Below are 24,278 nucleotides of genomic sequence, written 5' to 3'. Positions count from 1 at the left end.
GTGTACATTTCCAGGGCAAACCATACAGTTACTCTTGTGATTTGAGAGATCAAGTCATGAATTTGCCTCCAAAAAGGCTTGAGTAAAGTGCCAGAAGATATGGGACAACGTACCCTTGGCTTACTGACACCTCCAACATACCTAAAGTATACTTGGATTAATCACATGAAGGGTTTAGGGGGTTCTGTATCAAAACGTAAACATCTTGTAATTAGTCTCTTGTACTTGGCTACTCACTGATATTTTATGAACTCCTATACACATGTTTTGCCAAGCCACTTCCAACATGCAAATCCCCAGCTCTCTTTCCCATTTTTATTTTTCCAAAGAATTTTAATGAATAAAAAAAACCCCCCAAAGAACAACACATGAACATAATCAGACAAAGTAATGTGCAAAAATACAACAGTAATAACCAACAGGGTCAGTGCCATTACGGCACCAACATTATACCCAAAAGAATCACATGAAGGCTAAACAAAAGTGCAATGGTTCAACTACTACGGCCCCTAAATGAACACAGATAGCCACTAAAATTGAGTGGGGGCAGGAAGAGAAAGAACAGAGAAAGAGCAGCATAAGAGGGAATGAAGAGAAGAAGAAAAGAGCGACTGTACAGGGGCTGGCGGGATACAGCAGGCAACTTACCAAAAGTGCCCAACTATAGGGAAAGCTGCGTATGGTCAAGATTAAGCGGGCTGACATATTCCAGCCACTGGGACCAGGTCTTCAAATAGGAGGAATGAGAATAAGATAAGATAGCCGTGAGTTTTTCGTGCACCATTATGCTTATGACTCTTTGCTTAACCTCCAGGAAATTCAGGGTTGATTGTTTCCAAGCCATCTGACGGGTAGCCAGAAAAACAAAAGCAGCTGAGTAACTGGCCTTCCCAGCAGAGCCTCCCAAGGACTCCGGGTAAAGGAACAGTTGAAAATAGTTCTCAGCAAATTGTACACCCGAATCCACAATCTCTGCACTCTCGGGCATTGCCACCAAATGTGAAAAAGAGTACCCTTGGATAAACAACCGCGAAAACAGTGAGGTGAGGCCCCTGGGACAAACATAGAGATGCAATCAGGGGTCCTATACCAGCGCTCTTTCCCATTATTACTGAAGCACAGCCAAATGGGCATTTTGACCTTCATTCAAGAGTGTATATAGCCATAATATTAAGTGTCTGCCTGGTCCTTTTCCTGCACACGCCTTCTTGAGGGGGTTAAGTAATCTAGCAAAATTCACCTGTCATTTGGAGTCCATCAAATGGTGCCTTGAGTGGAGGTATGTCCACCAAGGAATAGAGCCTTTGCGGCACAGAGTGATCTGCTTTACTCAGAAACTTTTGCTCCTTGAAAAGAGCATCGCAGCCAAGGAACTCACAGAAGTCCAGTGACTCAGAAATTGGGTTACCAGTGGGAAAGTCAGGATCACTCTTCAGTGGAGTCAGAGGAATGTCTGCAGTGGAAAATATGTTTTGATTACGTAAGCAAGAGAACTTCACTATAGAAGCCCCAATCAACGAGTGACTATGAAGGCTACCTCGCCTATTCTTATCTGGGAACCAGTTTATCAAGGACAGTGGTAAAGGTGACCATCCCTGCTCAATACTTATCCACAGCTTAGAGTTACCATGTATGTGCCAGCTAATATTTCTAGTGAGCTGGGAAGCGACACAATACCTATGAAGGTCAGGTTTGTCCAAACCTCCACAGGCCTTGGGGGCTTTCAACAAAGGCCAGGCTAGTCTAGGGTGTTTATCCTTCCAAATAAATTTATAAAATTCTACTTCCAGTCTATTGCGATAAGACCTATGTAGCTCAATAGGTATTGCCTGAAATAAATACAATAGCCTTGGAAGAATATTCATTTTTAGTACAGACACTCTACCAAACCACTGGAAAAGGTCATATTCTAAGACTGCTGCTTTCTCTACTTTCTCTGTAGGAAGTACGGGAGATTGGTCACTTTCAGTATATCGCATGGCCTGATCGTGGGATTCCAGACTCTTACTCCTGCTTCCTTGAGATGATCAAACTGGTGCGTCAACATCAAGGACAGCACAGCGCCCCGATCTGTGTGCACTGCAGGTGAGAGCAGTTCTACAAGAGCTGCAGCCAGGGCAAAATGTGAAGCCAAGTGAAAATGTTTGTTTGCAGTTTAATGCAGACACTTTTAGAAGCACAGCTCAGATACTAAAGTTACCTAATTAGCTGTATTTGTATTTTGTAACATTTCTTTTGAAACAGGAAATGTTCATCTTGTAAAAAATGTTCTCTTCTCCATTTTCTCTATTCATTTTCCTGTCAGGGCCCCCCTGGGTTGAGCATGCATTCTGCTTTTTCTTTCTGGGCATCTTTGAGATGCCTCAGAGGAGCTCTGAATGCTGTGCAGAAGCTGTCGCTTCCCTGTCATTCTTAATCTCGCAAGACATTCATGTCTTCATTGACATGCACAGGCATGGAAGTAAGGTGTGTGCGTGTGCAGGTTTACCCCACAGGTGTCATCCCTGGGCAGCAGTAGTTTTCAGGAAACATGGTGCTAGTTCAAGGAGCAAGTAACAGGTAAGGATTGTGCAGTGTGGAAGGGTGTGGCTGCAGCTTGTTATCAGTTTAGGTTAGGTTTTTCAGCAATAGAAATGTCTATAATCTACCAGTGTAAATCTTTTTTGGGTCTGCTACAGATCCACTTGACGTTATTACAGCTGTGTTTTAAGATGTCACTGAAGCTGAAAGTGAGAGGTCACACCAGGCCTGGCCTCACAAATAATTGGACATGTTAATATAACATGCTGTCACCCAGTTTCTAAGTATACGTAACAGCATAAAATAGTCCTAAAATGATCTTTCCCATTACATAGACATATTTTTAGTTTCTGAAATCTGACACTGCAATTGGCTGTCATTTATCAGTAAGAATAGCAATTATTCACTTGTGGAGCACATTCTTTTTTTGGATGTAAGCTACACAGTAGCATATAGGGATACATCACACTCAGGTTGAGCACCGTGGGATAATGCACAATAATTTCTACTGTATGCTATTACATGCTACAGCTGTGTAGCTTACCTCATAGGGAGCCATATATTTCATCAGTGAGTGATGCTCTCACTAGTTACTTGCAGGCACTTTTAGAAGCACAGCTGAGTTTTAAAAAAATGACCATGTAGTTTAGACCTAACTACAGGGTGTTTCTTTCATACTTTTATGTACACTCCGGAGCTAGGAGACATTTTGTGTTATAAGCATGAGATGCAGTTCACAGGCCTTTCAGTTCGGAATCTTAGCTCATGAGTTATCTTCAGACATAAATAGTTCTGTTGAATATGGAAGTAAATCTAATGCAAAGAAAAGCAACAGGTTTGCTTTAATCCTCCCACTCCCAGTAGAATACACTTACCTTTACTTTGCTCCTCTACTGCTCTGTTCAGTTCTGGGAGCCGAAGGAATTACCTGATACTTCTGGGTATGAAGAAGCCTGTGACTTACTTCATGTGCGAGCCCTGGGCCAATAACTGTCACACAGGGAGTCCCATAGGCCCTTGTGAGCTACAACTTTACTGACTTGTAGCTTCCAAGGGGCTTTGAGGCTGAACAGTGCAGAAGGAGGGAGAAGGAAAGTAACTAAGCTGCTTGGGTAGGCTGCATTAAGAATGACTATCCATAGCCGTGCATGAGCCCAGTCATCACTGGTTCTCTTTAATTGAGACTCAGTCCGACATTTAAAAGACCCTGTAATCACATATTACATCGAGGAGTTACTGGGAGAAAACCCCCAAATTTTACAATGATCACAAAGTTAGCTAATGAGGATGAATTTCCCTAGAGACCTCTCTAATCTAAAGAAATAATGAATCCCCGAATGCCACCAGACAAGGTTGCTACAAAGGGGAATTGCAGGGTTATATTTAAGTGTTTTCTGCATGTTGGATGGTTACTGAGTGTAATGTGTCTTTGTGTCTCCCATGCAGTGCAGGATGTGGACGGACCGGGGTGATCTGTACCGTGGAATACATCCAATGTTTACTACACAAACAGGTGACCTGCGGGGACTGCACTAACCTCGCTGCTCTTCTAGAGGGCAGCAAAGAGTTTTCTTACTGATTTATAACAATAAATACTGTGTTGCAGGCAAAGCTGAAGGGTGGGGTAATTAATGGCTATTTTCAAAGCTAGGCCTGTGATGAGTCAGGCCTTACACAGCATATTACAGATGCATGTTGTACAGAATATTATGCTAATTGTTAGTGGGGAAATTGTAAAATATGATTGAGACACACAGCAGTAAGCAGCTAGCTTACATCTAAAGTGCTGCGACTGGGACTTTAAAATCATTCCGTTAACCACACCGCCAATTACTTACAATCTGATTATTTAAAATATCTGTGCTGCTACCTCCAGATTTCCAAAACCTGGTTTGATAATGGTCCCTGAGTACGAGAATAAAGTGACTAAACTCAGGAGGTATGTCTTAAAAATGCATTCAAGTACCTTAACTATTAATAAAAATGTATCTTATTTGTGTATTACTCGGCTGTAGATCTTTCAATCATCTCTGAATTGGTGCTGACACTGTTCTTCCTTCTGGAGGGTGGCTACTTTTGTTCCCCATGGTCCCTGTGTGTGTTGTAAAGTAGCCACCACTCCAAGCTCGCTTCAGTGATGGACTACAATCTCATGTTTAGTTTACTAATTTGTAGTAAATAACATACATTTTTGTTCATAGTGTACTTGAATGTATTTTTAAGATTTAACTCCTGGGTTTAGTGTCACTTTAAGCGGAACTGCTCTGCCCTTGACTGCTTGCTGCTGTGCACCAGCAATGTCCACTGCCCCCCTTCCTCCCCACTGTCAAAACCAGCCAATAACCTATAGGGTGCAGCCAGCTCTGAGGCCGCCAGCACTTTACATGTTTGCTTGACCTTTCTTAAGCTTCACGGAAGAGCTATTGCTTTCCAAAGGTAGACACAAAAGGCCAAGCTAGCAGCTCTGAGCAACAGTCCTTTCACTTTTAGCGTGCTCCTTTTCAGGTCCTTTTGTTCATACACTACAGTGTCCTAAATCATCTAAAACAGTGGTTCTCAACCTGTGTAACCTCAGGACCCACTTTTGTCCTTGGTCATTAAGTCGTGACCCAAGTCCCACTGCAATGTAATGCATGGAATTAGAGTACTGAGTGTTCCAGTGCGGGCTTACGAGCTGTGGTGGGAGGTGCATTTGGGGTACCATTCAAATGAATGGCAACCCAACACACCTCCCACACCAGAATGCACGGTAGGTGGGATTGCATGGTACAGTGCGTTAATTGCACGGTACTATGCGATTAACGCACTGTACTAGTGTGAATCGGCCCTCAAAAACACTGACATACATACACAACCACAGACACAATCTGCTCAACTGTGACGGAGCTCCATCCATATGTGCATTGCTTGTACTGCTCCCTTGTGCGCCCTGTAGAGGTGCCGGGAGCTAGAATGTGACGTCAGTCCGGTCCAGGCAGCTCTATAGGAAACGTGAGGGAACTGTACGTAATGCTCGTATGCATGGAGCTCCCTCGCGGCCATAGCCCCATCCCATCCCACCTAAAGCTGACACTCTGCACCAGGCAGCATATTTTGAATGGCTGCTTGGCACGCGAACTGACATTGCTGCTCTAGGAGGAGGCAGAGGAGCCTATTACCTAGAAAAGCGGGGATCCACTGAACATGGGGTCGCGACCCACTTTTGAGTCATGACCCCCCAGTTGAGAACCAAGGATCTAAAAGATACCAAAAATGATTGTAAGAGATGGTTGTAAAAAATCTGCAACATAGGAGTGGTCATTGCCTTCCAGCTCAGATGTGGGCAGACTAAAAAATTTAATTATTTTTCCAATTTTCAAGTTTCACTCTCAGTTTTAACTTTGACATGTTGTTTCAGCCACATCTAGTTTGAAAATTAAACTACTTTTTTCCCAACATTGTCAAAGGAAGAAGAAGTGGAGGTGAAAGCAGTGTCTTAATTTTGGAAAGGTCACAAACAGTTATGTTGCATGCAGCTGTATTCAAACGCGTGCAATGAAAAGCAAAAGTATCACCATGCTGATGAGACCATCACTCTGCTACCTCTTCCTCTCATCAAGCTTTCCATAGATAGAGTGACAACACATATTTAATGTAACAATAAATGTAATATTTTTTTAAATGAATGTATAACTGCCTTAAATTGTGTTATCTGGAGCTCAGCTTTTTTGCAAAACTCAAGTTCATAGTTATTAAAGGAGAACTATGGGGTCAGTGTTTTTCCCCATAGTTCTCCTTAGGGTAACGGGAGGACACAAACTAGCGTCCTCCCGTTACCCTAAGCTCAGTATACCGCGAGCTACAGCTCGCGGTATACTGAGATGCCGCAGCCGGAGCGGATCCCGAAGTAGATGACGGGATCCGCCCAGCTGCGTGAGTGACAGCTGGCTCTGCCTATCTAGAGGCAGAACCAGCTGTACCCGCCCCCTCCCCTGTCCGTTCCGCCAGTCAGCGCTGGCAGATCGGAGCGGGGAGAGGGGAATCCAGCCCCTCCCCCTGTCACGGCAGAGAGCCATGACAGGATCGAGAGGCGAGCGAACCCGGTATGTGTTCGCTCACCTCCCGATCTACTGAGCCGACCTGTGACAGTCTCATTGTCACAGGTCGGCTAGAACTATGAGGTGAGTGAAAAGCACTCACCTCATAGTTCTCCTTTAATGAAGCTTAGTCCTGCAGGAAGGACTCTTGAAACCCAGCAATAAAACACAGTTTGGTGAAGAAAAGGAGTTAAATGACCAGTGATAAGCTTTAACAGAAGATATTTAATGGTGGTGCTTTAAAAGATGGGTGTACCACCCAGAAAATGCAATAAGCTTCATGGCTATTATTCAGAGATGTTTGAGCTTGCGTCAGGTCAAAGGACAGCAGAAAAAAGCTGTTGTTATCAAAATTGCACAGAAGGGATTTAGACAAAGTTGATGTACAGACTCAGCATGCATGCATATTTAGATCCTCTTGTGTCTCTTTGTTGTAGAAAGTGCCTAGTGACTTTAGTGTATTTGAAGTTGTGATGGAGATGAGGCGCCAAAGACCATCCGCCATCCAGACAAAGGTGTGTTAATTATGTTCCTCATTAAATAGCTGTGCTTTTTTACTCTGTTTATCTTTTTACCTGGTTCATAAAAATGCTTTGAACAATTAGATCAATGGGGATTTGGGGGCTGCTGAAGGTATGTTCACTTCTAGATGCTTGCACTCTACACCTGACAGCATTATTCCCCTATGACAGAGTTGCTTTAAGGTGTAACAATAATGGGTGTGGGTGAATTTTATTTTCGTTTTCTTATGTTTTTAATCATATATTTGATATCTTTAGCATTAGGGAACAGCCATGACAATAGGATTCCCATATGGCTATGGCTTTACCAAAGAGAGAACACAGCAGAAACTGATTGCTTCCAGGCTCTTTCTTATTCTTTCTATCTGTCTGATTAAAACTCCACAGAGAGCTGTCTGAACAGATCTCAGTAGCTCAAGCTCCTATTTGTTTAAATAAGAGCTTGAACTATTGAGATGTATAATTAACAGGCATTCTTCAGCAAAGTGGGTAAGGTAAGGTTAGCCTGGAAAACATTTTAAAAATGAACCCAGCCTGTTGATGAGGAATTAAAATACTGACTTAAAAAATAATTGTAGTCAGATCAAAATAAATTAAACACATGCAAAAGCACAATCCCTTTAAAGTGAATCAGCACTGGTGTTAAACTGTCAAAGCTAAGTTACCAGTTGGTAGTCAAGGCCCAAGTGGAAGGGTGCTCAATGCGTACATTTTTACTCTGAGCTTCTGGATTGAACTGTTCTGGCTCCTGGAATGCAAGCCTGCCTGGTGATTCAAGAGACCCAGCACATTCATTATTTATAAAAGGTATTGTATATAGCGCTGACAATTTACACAGCACTTTACATACAGCACTTCAGCCCCTGCCCTCAAGGAGCTCACAATCTAAGGTCCCCATGGCACACAGGGAACATTTAGACAGGAGCCAATTAATCTTCCAGCATGTCTTTGGAGTGTGGGAGGAAACCAAAGTACCCAGAATATGCAAACTCTTTGCATATAGCGCCCTGACCATAAATGGAACCACTGACCCCCCGTGCTGCTAGGCAGAAGTGCTAACCACTCAGCCACTGTGCTGTCCATGAAATGAAAGGTCAGCTTTAAAATGCACACAAAGGCATGAACCTATTTGCATGTAAAGGAAACCTGTCAGGGAAGAAACATAAAGACCATCTTTGGTTACCTCCGTTGAAAAATGTAAATTGCCCAATTGTGATACTGATCCACTGCTTTCAAGACTTTGATTCAATGATCGGGAAAAAGTATGCAGATCATTAGTTTTGACCATGCTAATGCTCATACTTATACAATGTCAGTGACACATAGCACTGAAGCCAGGGGGGTCAGCATAACAGGCAGGGAACTGGCATTTTCAGAAAGATGTCAGCAATTGTAGCTTGCACCTTCTTTTAGTACAAAACTCACCTTCCCTTTGCTCCCTGGCCACTCCGTTTGCTGCCAAGGGTGAAGCTATAGCACCATAGGTAATTACCACTTTATGGTCTGAGAACTCTCTCCTCATGTGACAGCACTGGGTGTCTGAACAGCCAATCACCAAGCAACAGTGTTGTCATGTGGTAGGAACACATGTGAGTCATATATGCTCCTTCTTACCTGGAAGTACAGGGTATTTCTTTTGGATCCCAGCGAACGAATGGATCAGCAAGGGAGCAAAGGGAAAGTAGGTATGTACAGCTGCAGGGGCTGGCAGTAAAGATAATCTGTTGCTTTTACCTGCATTGACAAGAACAGGGTTGGTTTAAACTGAGTCAGGGGATGTAGCTTAACTGCTTTTTTATTTCTTTTTTAATTTTAACATTCATCTACGTATCTGGCTGCACTACTCGCTAAATGCCCGTGGCTGCTGTTATTTTCAGTGGCAGGTAGTTTTTATGATGCCCTGACTTATTTTCAGAATGAACCAAAATCAGAGCAACTGTGCATTTTAATTTCCAGCACTACCCCTGTATTTCTAAAGGTGCCCATACGCCTTACAATTATCTGCAGATTTTCTGTGGTCAGATGGAAAAAGTGCAACAGATTGGCCCAGGTGGAGATTACTCCATCCACACAGTTAAGTGTAGATGGAGGAATCTGTTGCACCTTTTCCATCTGACCACATAAAATCTGCAGATAATTGTAAGGTGTATGGCGAGTTTAAGAGGGAATCCTGTGAAAAGCCTTGTGACAAGGCTGCTGAATATAGCTTCAAGGGATTATGGTAAACTCAGAATAAACATAGCAATTTTATGACTCCAGCTCCCTTGCTGTGATTACTGAGTAGTAGCAGTAGTTCACTAGTCGTTTGTACCTGCAGCTCTTTTGAAAGTGTGATTCACTCTCAGTCTTGTCTTTAATGTCAGTTTGTTGTGGTCGCTAATCTACATTCTTCCTGTAGGAGCAGTATGATTTCCTGTATCACGCAGTTACTGAGATGTTTGAAAAGCAACTGAATGATTTAAATCAAAACTATGAAAACCTGCAGCAGGTAAGGGAACAAAAATGATAAGAGAAGTTATTCATGTTTTATTTCTTGTCTCTAGGATTCTGTTATATCCAAGTCACACTTTCCATGTGGATACTATAGTATAGATAGCATTTGTTAAGGAATTGGTGCCATTATTGATAGGTATAAAAAAGTTGGAGCCATGTATGTATTGCTGACATTAAATTATTTTTTTGTGAACTTCATTAGTGGCTAAATTGACTGACCCAATAGACATAGAATGCCCTAAGGGCCTGGGGGAATAAAGGCATTAAAGAAAGCATGCTTGGCACCTCTTTTCATGAATCAATTCCTTGTTCACCATTGCTGTCCAGTACATAATTTCAAACTGTCCCTAGTAACCGAATTACAGGCTTTGGAGAATTGTCCCTTGAAATCTCCATGCATCTAAATTCTGATAAACCTGATAAACGTTTCTTTTAAGTTACATTTAATGAATATGTAGTGTCTTTATTGTCTAAGCTTTTGCAATAATCATGCTTAAACAGGTATTTGTTAAGGTAAAATGTATTTTAATATAATATGGTATAGTTGGATAAAAGATAATGACAAATCTAGGTGTCTGTAGAAGACTTCCAGGATATTAGAACTGACCATTCCAGGACTATTCTCAGGTGACAGTAGTAGAAGGAAAAGGGTGATAAGTGATATTTGCAAAAGTGTTTGATTTCCACGACTGCGTAAAGGGAGTTTTTTTTGTTCATTTTTTCTTGCAAAGGAAACGATACATCAGTTAAAATCTACTGAAACTGAAATAAATATAGTTACTAACTTAACCCTGACAGTTATTTGCCTTTGCTCAGGTTTTTTCACTTCTTCTTTTATGCCATCTTCTGCATTTGAAAAGTTTCTTGACTATTTCTATAACGTTTGATCACTGTTATCAATTAAGATATTGTTCACAATAAAATGTATTCACAGAAGATAACCAATTAATACAGGACTATAAGGGACGAGCATGTGGAAGGGGCACTTCCAAGACAGCAAGCAAAAAACACTGTTTTGAGTACAGTTTGTGATACTTAAACTGATTTTTTAACTCCTCATATGATTTGGGGAGGGTTAAGTACACAGTAGACCCTATTGTACTAGGAATTTTTTAGCTTTTTAAAAACCTCCCTGCAAGTGGCCCAGATTCCTTGGTCTTCCTTGGAGAAATGATCTTATCTTACAAACCAGATTTTTTTCTGTCTATGTCTAGCCTAAAAACAGGCTACAAATTTGATCACTTTACCTTTGCAACCCATCAGGATTCTCGTTTTAATTTCTCTGTAATAAAACAAAAAGAATAATATTGCAGTATTGTGATCCAGGAAGTTCTGATTGTTTGCCTTAGGTTACAGCACCCTACGTTCATCTCTGTTTTATATAATGAACCCCTTGCAGACAGAAGAGGGTTAAATATTTTGTATTTAGCAGTGAAAACAGGAACAGGGACTTCCTGATTTATTCACAGATGAGGTTATAACACTAGCTCATCCGCTCGTTCTGTGTGTGTCTCTCTCTCATCCTACAGAATAAAGTACCTTATTATGACGATGTGGCACCTCAGCTGAAAATTCCTCGTGCCCAGGCCCAGTACAGGAAGGAGCTCAGTTCATGGTGAGTAGTCCGTGCAGAAATGGGGAACCATATCTGTTTCCCTTACCTTAAAAATGTTTTTAGTGTTTTATACCAACATCGAAATGTCAGTGTCTCTTAAATTGGAACTCCAGCCAAAGCATTTGTATGTATAGGTGTTTTGGACAGACTGAGAAAGGGTAAGGTTTTCATTGCTATAAATTGTTATTGTTTTTAACTTCTGTCAGGTTTTTATTACTGCCTTAGTCGTGCTTCTGAAAAGAAGTGCTTCTATATCAGTTTGTGCCTCCCGCTTTAAAGGTTTTCTGGCTGAGTGACTGATTAGGAAGTATAGTAAAATAGTAATATCACCCACAGGAGATGGCTGGACATTGTTTTTAAGGTGACACTAAACTAAGTAGTTAAATCTTTAAAAATGCATTCAAGTACCTTAACTATTAATACAAATTATTACAAAGCTGCTAATCATATTCAGACTTTAGCTGTTATATCAATATTATTTTATTTTAAAGTGACACTAAACTCAGGAGTTCAATCTGAAGAATGTATTAAAGTACCTTAACTATTAACAAAAATGTATCTTATACAGTATGTGTATCACTCGGCTGTAGATCCTCAAATCATCTCTGAATTGGTGCTGACATTGTGCTTCCTTCTGGAGGGGGGCTACTTTTGTTCCCCATGGTCCCTGTGTGTGTTGTAAAGTAGTCTCCGCTGAAAGCTCACTCCCGTGATGGACTACAATCTCATGTTTAGTTTACTAATTTGTATTGAGATTGTAGTCTATCACAGGAGTGAGCTTGGAGCGGTGGATACTTAACACACACGGACCATGGGGAACAGAAGGAAGGACACTGTCCGCACAAATTCAGAGATGATTTAAAGATCTACAGCCAAGTGATACACAAATAACATACATTATTGTTAATAGTTAAGGTACTTAAATGTATTTTTAAGTTTTAACTTCTGTACATGTAGATGTCCTGCCTTGTAATCCTTCAGGGCAACGCTACCACTTGTCATGTGTTGCTACTTTGCATGGTATCAGTAGTCATTTTTATGTAACCTTTTTTTTTAAATCTTTTGTGGTCCTTTTAATTGCTCTCCATTGAGCAATAATGTGCATTTTTTCCAAAACAGACAATCACAGCTCAGTTTTTGTTTTTCTAGCTACATTGTACAAGCTCATCTTCATTGGCTATAGTGGGTTACTGCTTTCTTCTCTTCTTTACAGCTATTGATTATATTGCTGACCATTTATAAAGTATTTTTCTTATTGAAAACAAAAAGCACCTACTTGGCTAATTTGCAACACTCAGAGATTAAAGTCCTCCATGTCCTGCAAAGGAAGGCAAATACATTTTGCTGACCAAACATTTCCTTACTATCCTTTTAGCAAGCCTTTTTTTTCCAGCTCTCAGCTGTCTTGTGGCTGCTCAGATAAAGTTACGTAATTAAAAATGTGCATTGGATGGGATTCACACTGGGCATGCTTGTATTTGCCCTATGTATTTGCCTTAGTTTAAAGACATACCATTAGTTCAGACTGTGGAGCTGCACAGAGACCCGCTAGGATTTAGTGGTCCATTTATACTAGATGTGGGTCCGCTGTCATGTTGACCTGGGCACTGCTCATTTCTACAGCAGGTCTGATGCTGCAGGTAGTCTTTATGATGCATTAACAGAATGCACTTCCTTCTCCCTGCTCGATCAGCACTAAGGCATGCACAATACTTCTCTCACTGATGCCACTTGTACTGGAAGTGAGGTGGCTATACCTGTCTGACCTCAGTTGCGTATTATGAACCATGAAAAAGTTTAGAGCACATGTTTTCATCTGTATCGCCCTATACACAGTAAAGAGGTGTTTGTCCTTGGGCACAATGCGGATAGACAGGCCCAAAAATTGTTCTCTCACAATGGTCCTTTGATGACCATGATTATCATTGGTTGCAGATGTTACAAGGTTTATGTAACCTTAATAGGAACCCATCACCAACTTAAGAAAATGCAGGTAACGTGCCAAAAAATCTTTTTAGTATTTTCTAAGTATGCTTACCTGCAGCATTTTTCCCTTTCGTTATTTTTTTTTTTTTTTTTACTTGCAGTGTGCCTCTGAGCAAGCTAGCAAATTGACTCTCTAAAAAGTGCCCATTTCTTAGCACAGCTCCCTTCCTACATGCATTTCATGGAGTGTCTAATTACCGTCTGTGCTGGCCTAGCTACTCCTCCCCTTGTCTCTCTACATAAACATTTATGTAGCTGCCAAGTAAGGAGGCAAGAGGCATACTATAGAGCAGGGGTGGCAAACACAAGGCCCGCGGGCCGAATCCGGCCCACCGGACCTTGTAATGTGGCCCGCACTTTCATCCTGTGAACCCCTGACACAAATCGCCTTAGTGCTTTGCCTCCTTGACTGACAGCGAATCGACCAATAGCGGCTCAGCACAGCGTGCATTATCCAATCAGAACGCGCCCACCCCTGCTACGAACCTGGCGATGACCAGTTAGCTTGCAGCATCCGATAATCTGCCCGGCTCTCGCAGCAACAGCATAGAGAGGGCGGGGAGACGGGCCCTGCCAACCAGCTGGTGCTTTGCTGTAAGTGACGGGAAGACCTGGCCAATCCTGACGACGGGCAGAGGTCGCGGTCCAATCAGAGGCGTGCGACAGCGGCTTTTCCTGTTTCCGGTGCCAGGCTGGGTGTCAGGAAGCTGGAAGTGTAAACAGAAAGAGTCGGGTGCAACATGGTGGGGATTAAAGGTACTTTGTGCTGTTGTGTCTCCTTCTCCCCGATCGAGTCCATCATCCATTCGCACTCCACTCAGTGCAGAACTCCTATAGAACATGCAGGCTGGCCCAGCACCTCACACAGAACATTGCTTTCACCCCATTATACATCACCCGGGGCTGGTCACATACATTACAGCACCCCGGGATCACACACACAGATACTGCTCAAGCCATAATAGGCCCACTGAGCAGTCAGTTCTGGCAATTTATGTAGAAATTAATGGTGAAAAAAATCTAACTCTAGCCAAATGTTTTTTACTTTTGTACAGAGAGAGAAGAGTTACCATTTCTTTCAGGTTTTGCTTTTGTTAGTGACTCCAATGGGGAACTTTTCTCACTTCCTGTCCCTTGTGACACCCTCACAGAAAATGTTGAAAAAAAAAAAGCAACTGAATGCAGAGGCAACTATTTATGATAATAAAGAGTAGATGCATAGTCCTATACAACCGGCCCTTTGAGGGTAACCATACTGCTGATGCGGCCCCCGATGAATTTGAGTTTGCCACCCCTGCTATAGAGTGTCACTGGAGTGACAGCACTGAATCTGACATCACATCCAAGATTGTGGCAGCCAGCAGAAGTCTCTGGCCTTTTGAATGTTTAAACAAAGGAGGCTTTTACCGGTACATAACATGTATAATATACCATAAATTTACATTAAAGGGAAGATTTTTTAAATACATTGTCTTGTGACAGGGTCTCTTTAACTGCTTCATAAATACAACTAATGTTACATATAGCAAACTTTCTAATTAAATCATTGTAAAAACCACACGATAGCAATTCATGTTTTGGCAAATAATGACAGGAAATGTTCATTGTAAGTTTGATGAATAAAATGGCTTGTGAAGACTAAATGGGTGAAATAAAGATTGTTATATAATTGCTTAGACATGTAAATGCTGCAAAACTCACTGTGTTGTTCTCTTTTCTCTCGTATAGTATGTCCCTCCCGCTGGGCAACTCAGACATGAATGATACGTACGCAGTGGTGCAAAAGAGGTCTCAAGCTCAAACAGTCTCCTCTGGTCATAAAAGTCTACCTATCACCTCCGAGAACAAGATGCCAACCTCATCTCACCACCAGTATGATAATGTCAGACGCACAATGGTCTCTAAGCCTGCGGACCAGCTGTACAGCACTGTGGCTCATAAACCCAACAGGACATCCCACAGTCCAACCACAGTCTCGCCAGTCTCTGCCTCTTATGTTTTAGCTGGCATGCCAGGTCCTCCAGAGGCTACATCTAATTCTTATAGTGAGGTCAACACTTCCAGTGCAGGTAAACAAGTAGGCAGGAGCAGGTTTACTATATTAGGCCTCCTTCCTGGGGGAATTCGCTCTTTTTGCTGCTTTTTACCCGGGGAAATGGAGTGAGAATTTTGTCTGGTGCCATTACTGAATGATGGATGGTCCAAGGTCGCGAGACATTAGGAGTGCTTCCTTCCTGCCTACACTTTATAAACAGTATGTGTATTGTAAATATGAGTGGATGTTGAATGTACTACAGGCCTTATTTATTATTTGAGGCGATACCCATAACAACCAATCAAATGCTGCCACTCATTTTTCTAAGTGAACTTGTGAATGGTTGCTATGGCTAAACAACTTTCATTGCACCTTCTATATTAAATATCTTTTCTATCCCCTGAAATTACACAGTTCTTATTTTTAAATGGTCCAAAGTTGAGCAGTGATTTCTGCAAGTATCTTGCATCTGTTTTTGCAGAAACGGTCCTGTGTTTCTGCTGTGTACCCTAACAAGTATATTGAATAAGGCAAAGAGCAAATGTAGAAGATGCCGTAACTATTTTCAGTGATCAAAGTTGTGCATCATTAAACTGACCTCACTAAAATTGGAGAGATTTTCTGCTTTCAGAGAAAAAGTGGAGCGCTTACCCAGGGCTTGATTAATATAGAGGCTATTGGAGTGCTATGCTTTAGGCCCACCACTGAAATTAAACCCGGCCGACCCGGATGGCCTTGGTATGCCCGTAGGCAATCTGGGCCAGCTGCGCTGAACACAATCGGGCAGAGGCGCCGTTGGCTCTCTAATCAGGCATATTAGGCGGCTACTTGCTGGGGCCACAGCGAGGAACGAGCGGCTGTCTAATTAGAGAGTCGCCTCTGCTGCTTCCCATCAGACTGACCAAGAGCACCAGGCCCATGATGCTCTTAATCCGGCTCTGCACCTACCCACTGCTCTCCCAAATATATTTTAGATAAATATGATATAGGAAACAACTTGCTAAAAACAATATTATCAGAATGTGCTGTTAAAAAAAAAAAATTGTATAGTTTATCGTTTTTAATGTAATTACCATATATATGTGCACAGAGGCTTATTACATTGTGTGGTTCTTACATAGGTAGGCTCTGCTTCCTGCTTTGCAAGGCTATACAATGGTTGTTCTATACTGTTCCTTTTCACAGTGCAAGTTGACTGAACCTCAATGTACTCCCTGTCTTATTTATCTGCTAAAGCAGACCTTGCATTCAAAACAAGTTGTTTAGCTTAGATCATGGCTATCAGCTCATTCACCTAGGTACAGTGCAGGAGTGCATTCTCAGGTTTCCCAGGTGGCTTCTGAAAGACTGAGTGATGTCATGCTTGCTTAGGTGAACAGGCTGGAAGCTGGGGTCTAAGGTAGGTAACCTTTTAATTTGTTGGTTTTCTTTGCCTACACCTAACGATTGTATGAGGAATGGCTAACAGATAAAACAGTTATGACTGCAAGGTCCACTTTAAGGAAGAGAGAGTATTTGCACTGACCACCAACAGCTCACTCTAGTGGCCAATTTACACAGCTTTATTTAATGCAGTACCAAAACCATGCTTGTAAAAATGTTTAAGGTTAAAGGAGAACTATGGGGTCAGTGTTTTTCCCCATAGTTCTCCTACACAAACTAGCGTCCTCCCGTTACCCTAAGCTCAGTATACCGCGAGCTACAGCTCGCGGTATACTGAGACGCCGCACCTGGAGCGGATCCCGACTTAGATGACGGGATCCGCCCAGCTGCGTGAGTGACAGCTGGCTCTGCCTACCTAGAGACAGAGCCAGCTGTACCCACCCCCTCCCCCGTCCGTTCCGCCAGTCAGCGCTGGCAGATCGGAGCGGGGAGAGGGGAATCCAACCCCTCCCCCTGTCACGGCAGAGAGCCGTGACAGGATCGAGAGGTGAGGGAACCCAGTATGTGTTCCCTCACCTCCCGATCTACTGAGCCGACCTGTGACAGTCTCATTGTCACAGGTCGGCTTAGAACTATGAGGTGAGTGGAAATCACTCATCTAATAGTTCTCCTTTAACACTGCATTAAAGTCTCAAAATATAAGCTAACTGAAACTACTGTAATTTTCACTTTAAGCTGGCAATTTAGATATATCCCATATCTAGCTATCGTTATCGACCTTTCTAATTTATTTACTAAAACTGTAAATACAAGGAACCCATAGATGCAGAACAGAGAAGCGCGGGGCGCTTTCAGTTTACTTTTTTCTTTTTGTGCAGTCGGATATATATATATATTTATAGAAAAATAATATTTAATATGTGTAATGTCTGGTTCGTGCTTATGGGGCAGCGGGGGGATATGTCTGTTTTATTCTGTATTTTTGTCTGTTTGCTGTTCGTTAATAAAACAATGTTTCTACTGTTTGTCTCTACGTGTGACTAAATCTGGGTTCTTTTTTCTCTAGGTGTGTGGTGTTCTCTGGATGTATGTATGTATGTCTGTACAGTACTTTTGGTTGCAAGGGGTTTTGACACAAGTAAATTAATCTCTGAAACGCAAATGTATCACACCTGGAAGGGAACAAAAGGAAATGTTTAACCCTGAAAGCCTACATGCTTCACCTAGGCCCCAAATCCTAAAGTTAAAGGGGTCTATTGATAAAAAGAAATTGTATTGCTATTCCTCCAGCAAAGTTGCTTGTATATTGATTCTGTGTGAATTAACTGGCTGTTGCGAGAATGGGAAAAGTTGAATGTTCTTAAGGTCCCATTCACTTTGGGGCGTAGTGGGGAGACGCAGCACGGGAACCCGTGTTCCTGCATGTTTGCGAGACTTTGTTTCCTGTGTTTGGGATGCATCCCCAGTGATCTCCATTAGGTCTCTGGATGTGCCCCCACTGCGGGAAAGAAGTATATCGCAAATTTGGTGACATGTCTTTCATGTTTTTTGTGTGCGAGAACAAAAATCGCACTTTACTCGGCCGTGTTTGGAGTGCCATAACACAGTAATGGCAACACAAATGCGTTTTGCATTTGTGCATATATCATGAATTCGCATTGAAGCATGCACATTTGTGCACGCTTAAAATATACCGTGGTTTGAACGGGGTCTAAGGCTATTTTCACTTTCATTTTCTGGTTGAATATTCTTCCAATATTATGGGTAGTAGCGAGTTGGGAAAATACTGCATTATGGCCACTACGTAGAGCTGGGGATCATAGGAAATAAATACATCCTAGTGAAAAGAGATACATTCCAGAGAACACATGGGGAATTTCCTTATAAATGTAACCATTGCTCCTATGTGGCTTGCCCTGCAATTGTAGTTGTTTTTTTGCGCTGTGGCTGGAAGTGTCTCAGTAGATGTATTTGTTGTACTGTGTACTAGTCTGGCTGCAGCCATAGCTGTTGTTTTATGTCCCTATATGTGTCTTTTGTTCTGTTACTCTATGTGCATCTACTGTTAGGTGTCTGCCTGTTCTTCTATTGCTATAGATGTGTCTGATGTTCCGTGATTTTAAGTGTACCTGTTGTTTCGGTGACTGTAGATGTGCTTGTTCTAGGGCTGTAGGTGTGCTTTATTTTGTTTCAATTTTTACCTCCTACCCGGCAGCTGTTTGTGCCAGCTCCTTTAAATACAACATTTACCAGAACATAGCAGGTAGAATTCGTAATGGGATTAATACACAATGACTTTCTTCCCATCGCAGTCCCTAAAAAGACGCCATCATTCCATAATGCGAAGGGAGACAACAAATGGAGCCAAAATACACCAAATGTAAGTATCTGAGCAAGACCGTATACTGTTTGCGTTTCTCCTCTTGGTATAGCCCATACAACCAATCAGATTCTTTGTTTATTTTGTACAATGCAGAAGGGTCTATTGTCTATGTTCAACAAGAGCTGTACTCTTTTCAAAGAGTTTGAAGAAGCAGACCCAGTGATCACTGAAGTCCACATAATAACCCATATTAACTATCTTTTGTAAATAAATGTCACTGAATAATGAGCTTTTCATCTTTTAGCATGAAGTTGTGGCCTTCAAACAAAGGACACAATAGAAGAGTGTTAACACGAATGGGGGAGCTCTCCATGTCTCAAAGCTCTTTACAATGTGATTTCAAACTGGTAGAGCATTGCTTTTATCAACCGCAAGAATTGATATTCGTATAGAATATCATTGTCTACATGTTGCTAATAAAGAATGTTGGCAAAAATCTATTCTAGCCATTAGTTGCTGTGGGTAATAAGAATTGTTCTTACTGCACTTAATAGACTGTCAGAATTCCGCAGTAGCATTACCATATGGACTATAACTAGGCTGACCATATGTCCCGTTTTAAACAGGACAGTAACATTATTTCTTTGTTTTTCCCCTGTCCCATCGTTTAAAAAAAAAATCAATTTTGTCCCATTTTCCTGTCTCTGCGTCTTCTTAATGAGACCAGCCGGCCGCATTGATATAAATGTTAAGAAGACAGCAACTGCGGCCGGCCCTAACTTATACATTTGTGCGGCCAGCTCATTAAGGAGGCACACAGAGCACACTCCTAGGAAGTCTCCACCGGCGCTCATTCTTCCTCCGCAGCAACACTGACTGGGAGGAAGTTACGTAAAGACGCACAGGGGGCACTTTGCGCCTATACATAGCTTCCTCCCAGCCTGTGCTGCCGCGGAGGAAGAATAGGCACTGGCGGGGACTTAAGGCAGCTATTTTATATGACCAACAGCAGAGCTTTTACATCAGCAGGGCAGTGCTCCAGAGTGTTAAGAAATCTCAAGGTTAATGGCCTAGTTCTCTGCTCCTCAGACTGACACAATGGAAGGATATGACACAGTAAAGGAAGGGGGAAAGGTGCAGAAAGAATGCATTGTATGAGTTCTGTCACTGAAGAATAATTGTTGATTGTTGAGATGTGTATTTGGATTTAGACAAACTGCCAAATCAACTTATTTCTGTCAATTTGGCAGTTTATCCGAATCCGAATGACCGTATACCGGAATGTACAAATGACTATATATTCTGGCATATAGTCATTTGTTGTATGTGCGCCGCCACCGTGGTGCATCTAACATTACGTAAGAAGACACACCACTCTCTTGCACTAAGATTGCGGCGCTCCCATTGTTTATATGCGTGCATGTGTGTCTATGGACGCGCCACACATTTTTTTTACCAATGAGCAGTTTCGAGTTCAGAGGCTCATTGCCTCCGACTCCAAAACAGCATAATAATTCTTTATGCAGTACACATCTACTATATTGTCATAAAACTTTTGTCATCTTTTTCATGAATATTGAATATTAAAACCGTCCAGTTTTTGCCATCCCAATGTCCCGTTTTTGGCTCAAGGAAATATGATCAGCCTAACTATGACAACACCGAAACCGTCAGGGATAAATTATGGAAACTAAACTAATGTGGAGTGGATGCCCATAGCAAATAATTGGATTCCTTATTTAAAGTGATATTAAAGTCATAAGGTTTTTAGACTATTTCAAATGCTGATGAAATCACAATCACAAAAGGATGCTGCTTCTTGTTGGTGTCCAGAGCACTCCCCCTGATATCCAGTTTTAGGGTGGCTCCTTTGCCTGGCAGGGTCCTATGGAGCCATCCTTGTGTGTGCTAGTAAGCTGTGTGTGTCTCCACAATCACACAGGCACAGCAATGCATGCCATTCCCCTCTTCCCTGCTCCCCACTCCATCTTCCTTCTCTATGCTAGTAGATGAGAGCTATTAGAGACTGCTCTGTCCCTTGTGATCTTGTACTTGGCAGATCAGAGAAGCGGAGCTGAGAGAGTTGGAGTCAGCTGTTTTTGGAAACATAGTTACTGTACAAGAATTTAAAGCAATGCTTTACATTTGCTTGATCTGGATTCATTCTTGAAAAAAGTTTGATCGTTTAATATTACTTTAACTCAATTGTGTTGTTTTCACAGAGCACAGATATTGCATAGTCTCAGCCTGCCCTTATTTATAAATGTAGTCTGTGGAGATTACTTGTCCATCCCGTGACACTAAGTCTCTTTTGTTTCAGACCTATGCAGTAATTCCGGACCGCAAAGGTAAGTGTCTGGGTGGTTTAAAGGGGAATTTGGCATGTAAAGAAAAGTGGAGTTTTGTTAGTTTAAAATAAAAACAAACCCTTCTAGGTCAGACTTTAGAAAAGTTTATGGCAGATCTTTACACTTGCTTATGTTCTCTAGATCAGCTGTTCTCAAGGGCTACTTCTGTCTTGCTCAGGGTAGCCTCGAAATGTTCACAAAGCGTCATGCCTTTCATGTGAAGAGGGCTTCTCATGTGAAAGCGGGGGGCTCTAATGTGAAGGAGGGCTTCTAATGTTAAAGGAGAACTAAGAGGTGAGTGCTTTTCACTTACCTCATAGTTCTAGCCGACCTGTGACAATGAGACTGTCACAGGTCGGCTCAGTAGATCGGGAGGTGAGCGAACACATACCGCCATTCGCTCACCTCTCGATCCTGTCACGGTTCTCTGCCGTGACAGGGGAGCGGCTGGATTCCCCCCTCCCCGCTCCCATCCGCCAGCACTGACTGGCGGAACGGACGAGGGAGGGAGGGGGCGGGTACAGCTGGCTCTGCTTTTCGATAGGCAGAGCCAGCTGTCAGTCACGCAGCTGGGTGGATCCCGGCACAATTGTCGGGATCCGCTTCAGCTGCTGCGTCTCAGCTACAGCTCGCGGTATACTGAGCCTAAGGTGACGGGAGGACGCTAGTTTGTGTCCTCCCGTTACCCTAAGGAGAACTATGGGGAAAAGACTTACCCCATAGTTCTCCTTTAAGAGGGCTCCTAGTGTGAGAGGGGGCAACTCTGATGTGAACAGAGGGGACACCTTATGTCCTAATATAAAGGGGGGCTCCTGATGCAAAGAGGGACTCTGATGTGAAAGGGGGTACTAAAAAAGGGTCTAAAAAGGAAGGGAGACAACAAGTATTCAAAAAATCAAGCACTCAATATATCCCAAACAGTCCAACGCCAATTTTTTAACGCCACTTAGCTACCAGGCACTTTGTTCCCAAGCCCTGTGTGAGCAAGCTCAAAATGAGTGATGCACTAGTTTATAATACACCTGATGTGTATTATTATTATAGTTATTTATATAGCACCGACAATTTACGCAGCACTTTACATAATTACACATTTACATCAGTCCCTACCCTCAAGGAGCTTACAATCTAAGGTCCCTATCTCACATGCATGCATAGAGGGCCAACTTAGAGAGGAGCCAATAACCTACCAGCATGTCTTTGGAGTGTGGGAGGAAACCAGAGTACCCGGAGGAAACCCACGCAAGCACAGGGAGAACATGCAAACACCCCCAGTGCTGCAAGGCAGAAGCACTAACCACTACGCCACTGTGTGAAAGCAGAGAACTCAATGTTTTTAGGTTTTTGCACCCATAGTATACTTTTCTTGGAATTTGGAGGGGCCACATGTCTTTTATATAACTTCACTACAATCACATTTTTGAGTGTTGCAATAAGAAAAGATGCAACTCTGACATCCCTTCATCCCTTTGCTCATGCGGGCTCCTTACAAGTTACAAAGATGAAACACCTATTGAAAGGGATACAACAGGGGAAGTCTGTTCAGACTTCTAGGAAAAACAATGAGCCGTTCACATTAACAGGAAGATGAGAATTCCAGGTAGCTTGTTGCACAGAGTATTGTTGCTGTGGGGGCAGGGAAGAGAAATATCAATCTTCTTCTGTGTTAAAAAGTCATAGCCAGCTACAGATTGAAATGGAAAGCTGATTATTAACATAATTCAATTATAATATAGCACGTGCATGCTTATGCAATAAAAAGTAGACTTTTTCTTCAGTTAATGGTTATATGGCAGATAGCCACCACATTATCAGTTCTATCTGCACAGTTGTGTATACGTATGTAGAAGGTACATTTTTACTGGTCCCACAATGCCCACGCAGCTGCTACTGTGGTTAGTTTCGGCATCAGCATTGCTTGCTCTGAATGTGGTAGCCCAGTGCCAGCAACAAGTATTATTTGCATGCAAACAGTTCTGAGATGTGTCCTTTCCCTCTGTGTTCGCAAAGAAATGCGGCTACAGGTGCTTGTAGGGCCTGAAGTTGCAGAGGAATTGTAGGAGAGAACTATCTCATCTCCCAATCAAGAAGGGCAGGGTTATCATACAGCATGCATAAACCTTTTTGGAATTTGGCAAAGTCAGTAAAAGGAATGTGAACAGATGAATCATAGCAAAGGTACTAACTTGTGAAGCACTATTACAATATTTGAAGGTCAGATGCGCCCTAATAGTATGCACTGAGAGTGAGCAGAGAAAATATTTAACCAACCTCACAGGTCAGGCAAGTATTATCAAGTTTTACAGGCACAATTAAAACTCCCTGGGTGCATGGAATGTAATTTGCACAGGATAAGATTTCACAGGAAGCTAATGACTATTGGAACTTGTGGAAACCACAGTATGTTCACAGACTTTAGAAATATTAGTGCAACTTTTCAAACCAAGTTGCTGTAGCTCATTCTCTAGTCTAGATGAATAGGTAATGTCCTTACTTTTTCTAGAAAAGATGCCGCTACCGATCCCTTTCAGTGCTGTATAATGACCTAGGCATGTAATCCCATGATCTATTTTCTCCCTTTTAACATAAATCATATGACTACCTCCATAACCTTTCCAGCCAGATTGCCTGCCTGGCAAAATCCATCTGCACAAATCCTAACTTTCCTGAGTGGCCATTCCTTCTCAGCTTCATTGGTCAAGGAAGCATGCACTTGCCCCTCTCACCACTCACAGAATCAGGTCCCGTCCACTACAGCCTTGGCAGACAGATGAAGCTAGAAGACAAAGAAAGAAATCCAAATCCCTGCAAGACTTTACACAATATAAATCTGCCCTCCAAAAATACAGTACCTTCCTCCACACAGCCAAACGGATCTATTTCATCACACTCATCAACACCCTTTTATCCAGTCCCCACCAACTCTGTTCTACCTTTAACTCCCTACTCCCCCCCCCCACCCCCCCCAAACCCCATCC

The 24,278-nt window shown here is 42.3% G+C and overlaps 1 protein-coding gene across 1 annotated transcript in view; it reads left to right on the top strand.

The window, feature by feature from the left end:
• Nucleotides 1–21,521, top strand: part of PTPN18 (protein tyrosine phosphatase, non-receptor type 18) — a 46,267-nt gene extending 24,746 nt beyond the window's left edge. The window contains exons 8-16 of the mRNA XM_018559156.1: nt 1,943–2,085; nt 3,967–4,033; nt 7,034–7,111; nt 9,516–9,605; nt 11,140–11,225; nt 14,940–15,280; nt 18,942–19,009; nt 21,273–21,300; nt 21,442–21,521. Of these exons, the coding sequence (XP_018414658.1) occupies nt 1,943–2,085; nt 3,967–4,033; nt 7,034–7,111; nt 9,516–9,605; nt 11,140–11,225; nt 14,940–15,280; nt 18,942–19,009; nt 21,273–21,300; nt 21,442–21,521 (981 nt within the window). The remainder of the gene's footprint in view (nt 1–1,942; nt 2,086–3,966; nt 4,034–7,033; nt 7,112–9,515; nt 9,606–11,139; nt 11,226–14,939; nt 15,281–18,941; nt 19,010–21,272; nt 21,301–21,441) is intronic.
• Nucleotides 21,522–24,278: the final 2,757 nt, after the last annotated feature.

Source organism: Nanorana parkeri, unplaced genomic scaffold (genome assembly GCF_000935625.1).
Source record: "Nanorana parkeri isolate BGI_ZX_2015 unplaced genomic scaffold, ASM93562v1 scaffold380, whole genome shotgun sequence".
Taxonomy (NCBI): Eukaryota; Metazoa; Chordata; class Amphibia; order Anura; family Dicroglossidae; genus Nanorana; species Nanorana parkeri.
The sequence above is the reverse complement of the archived record's forward strand: the minus strand, read 5'-3'. Positions and strand labels throughout refer to the sequence as shown.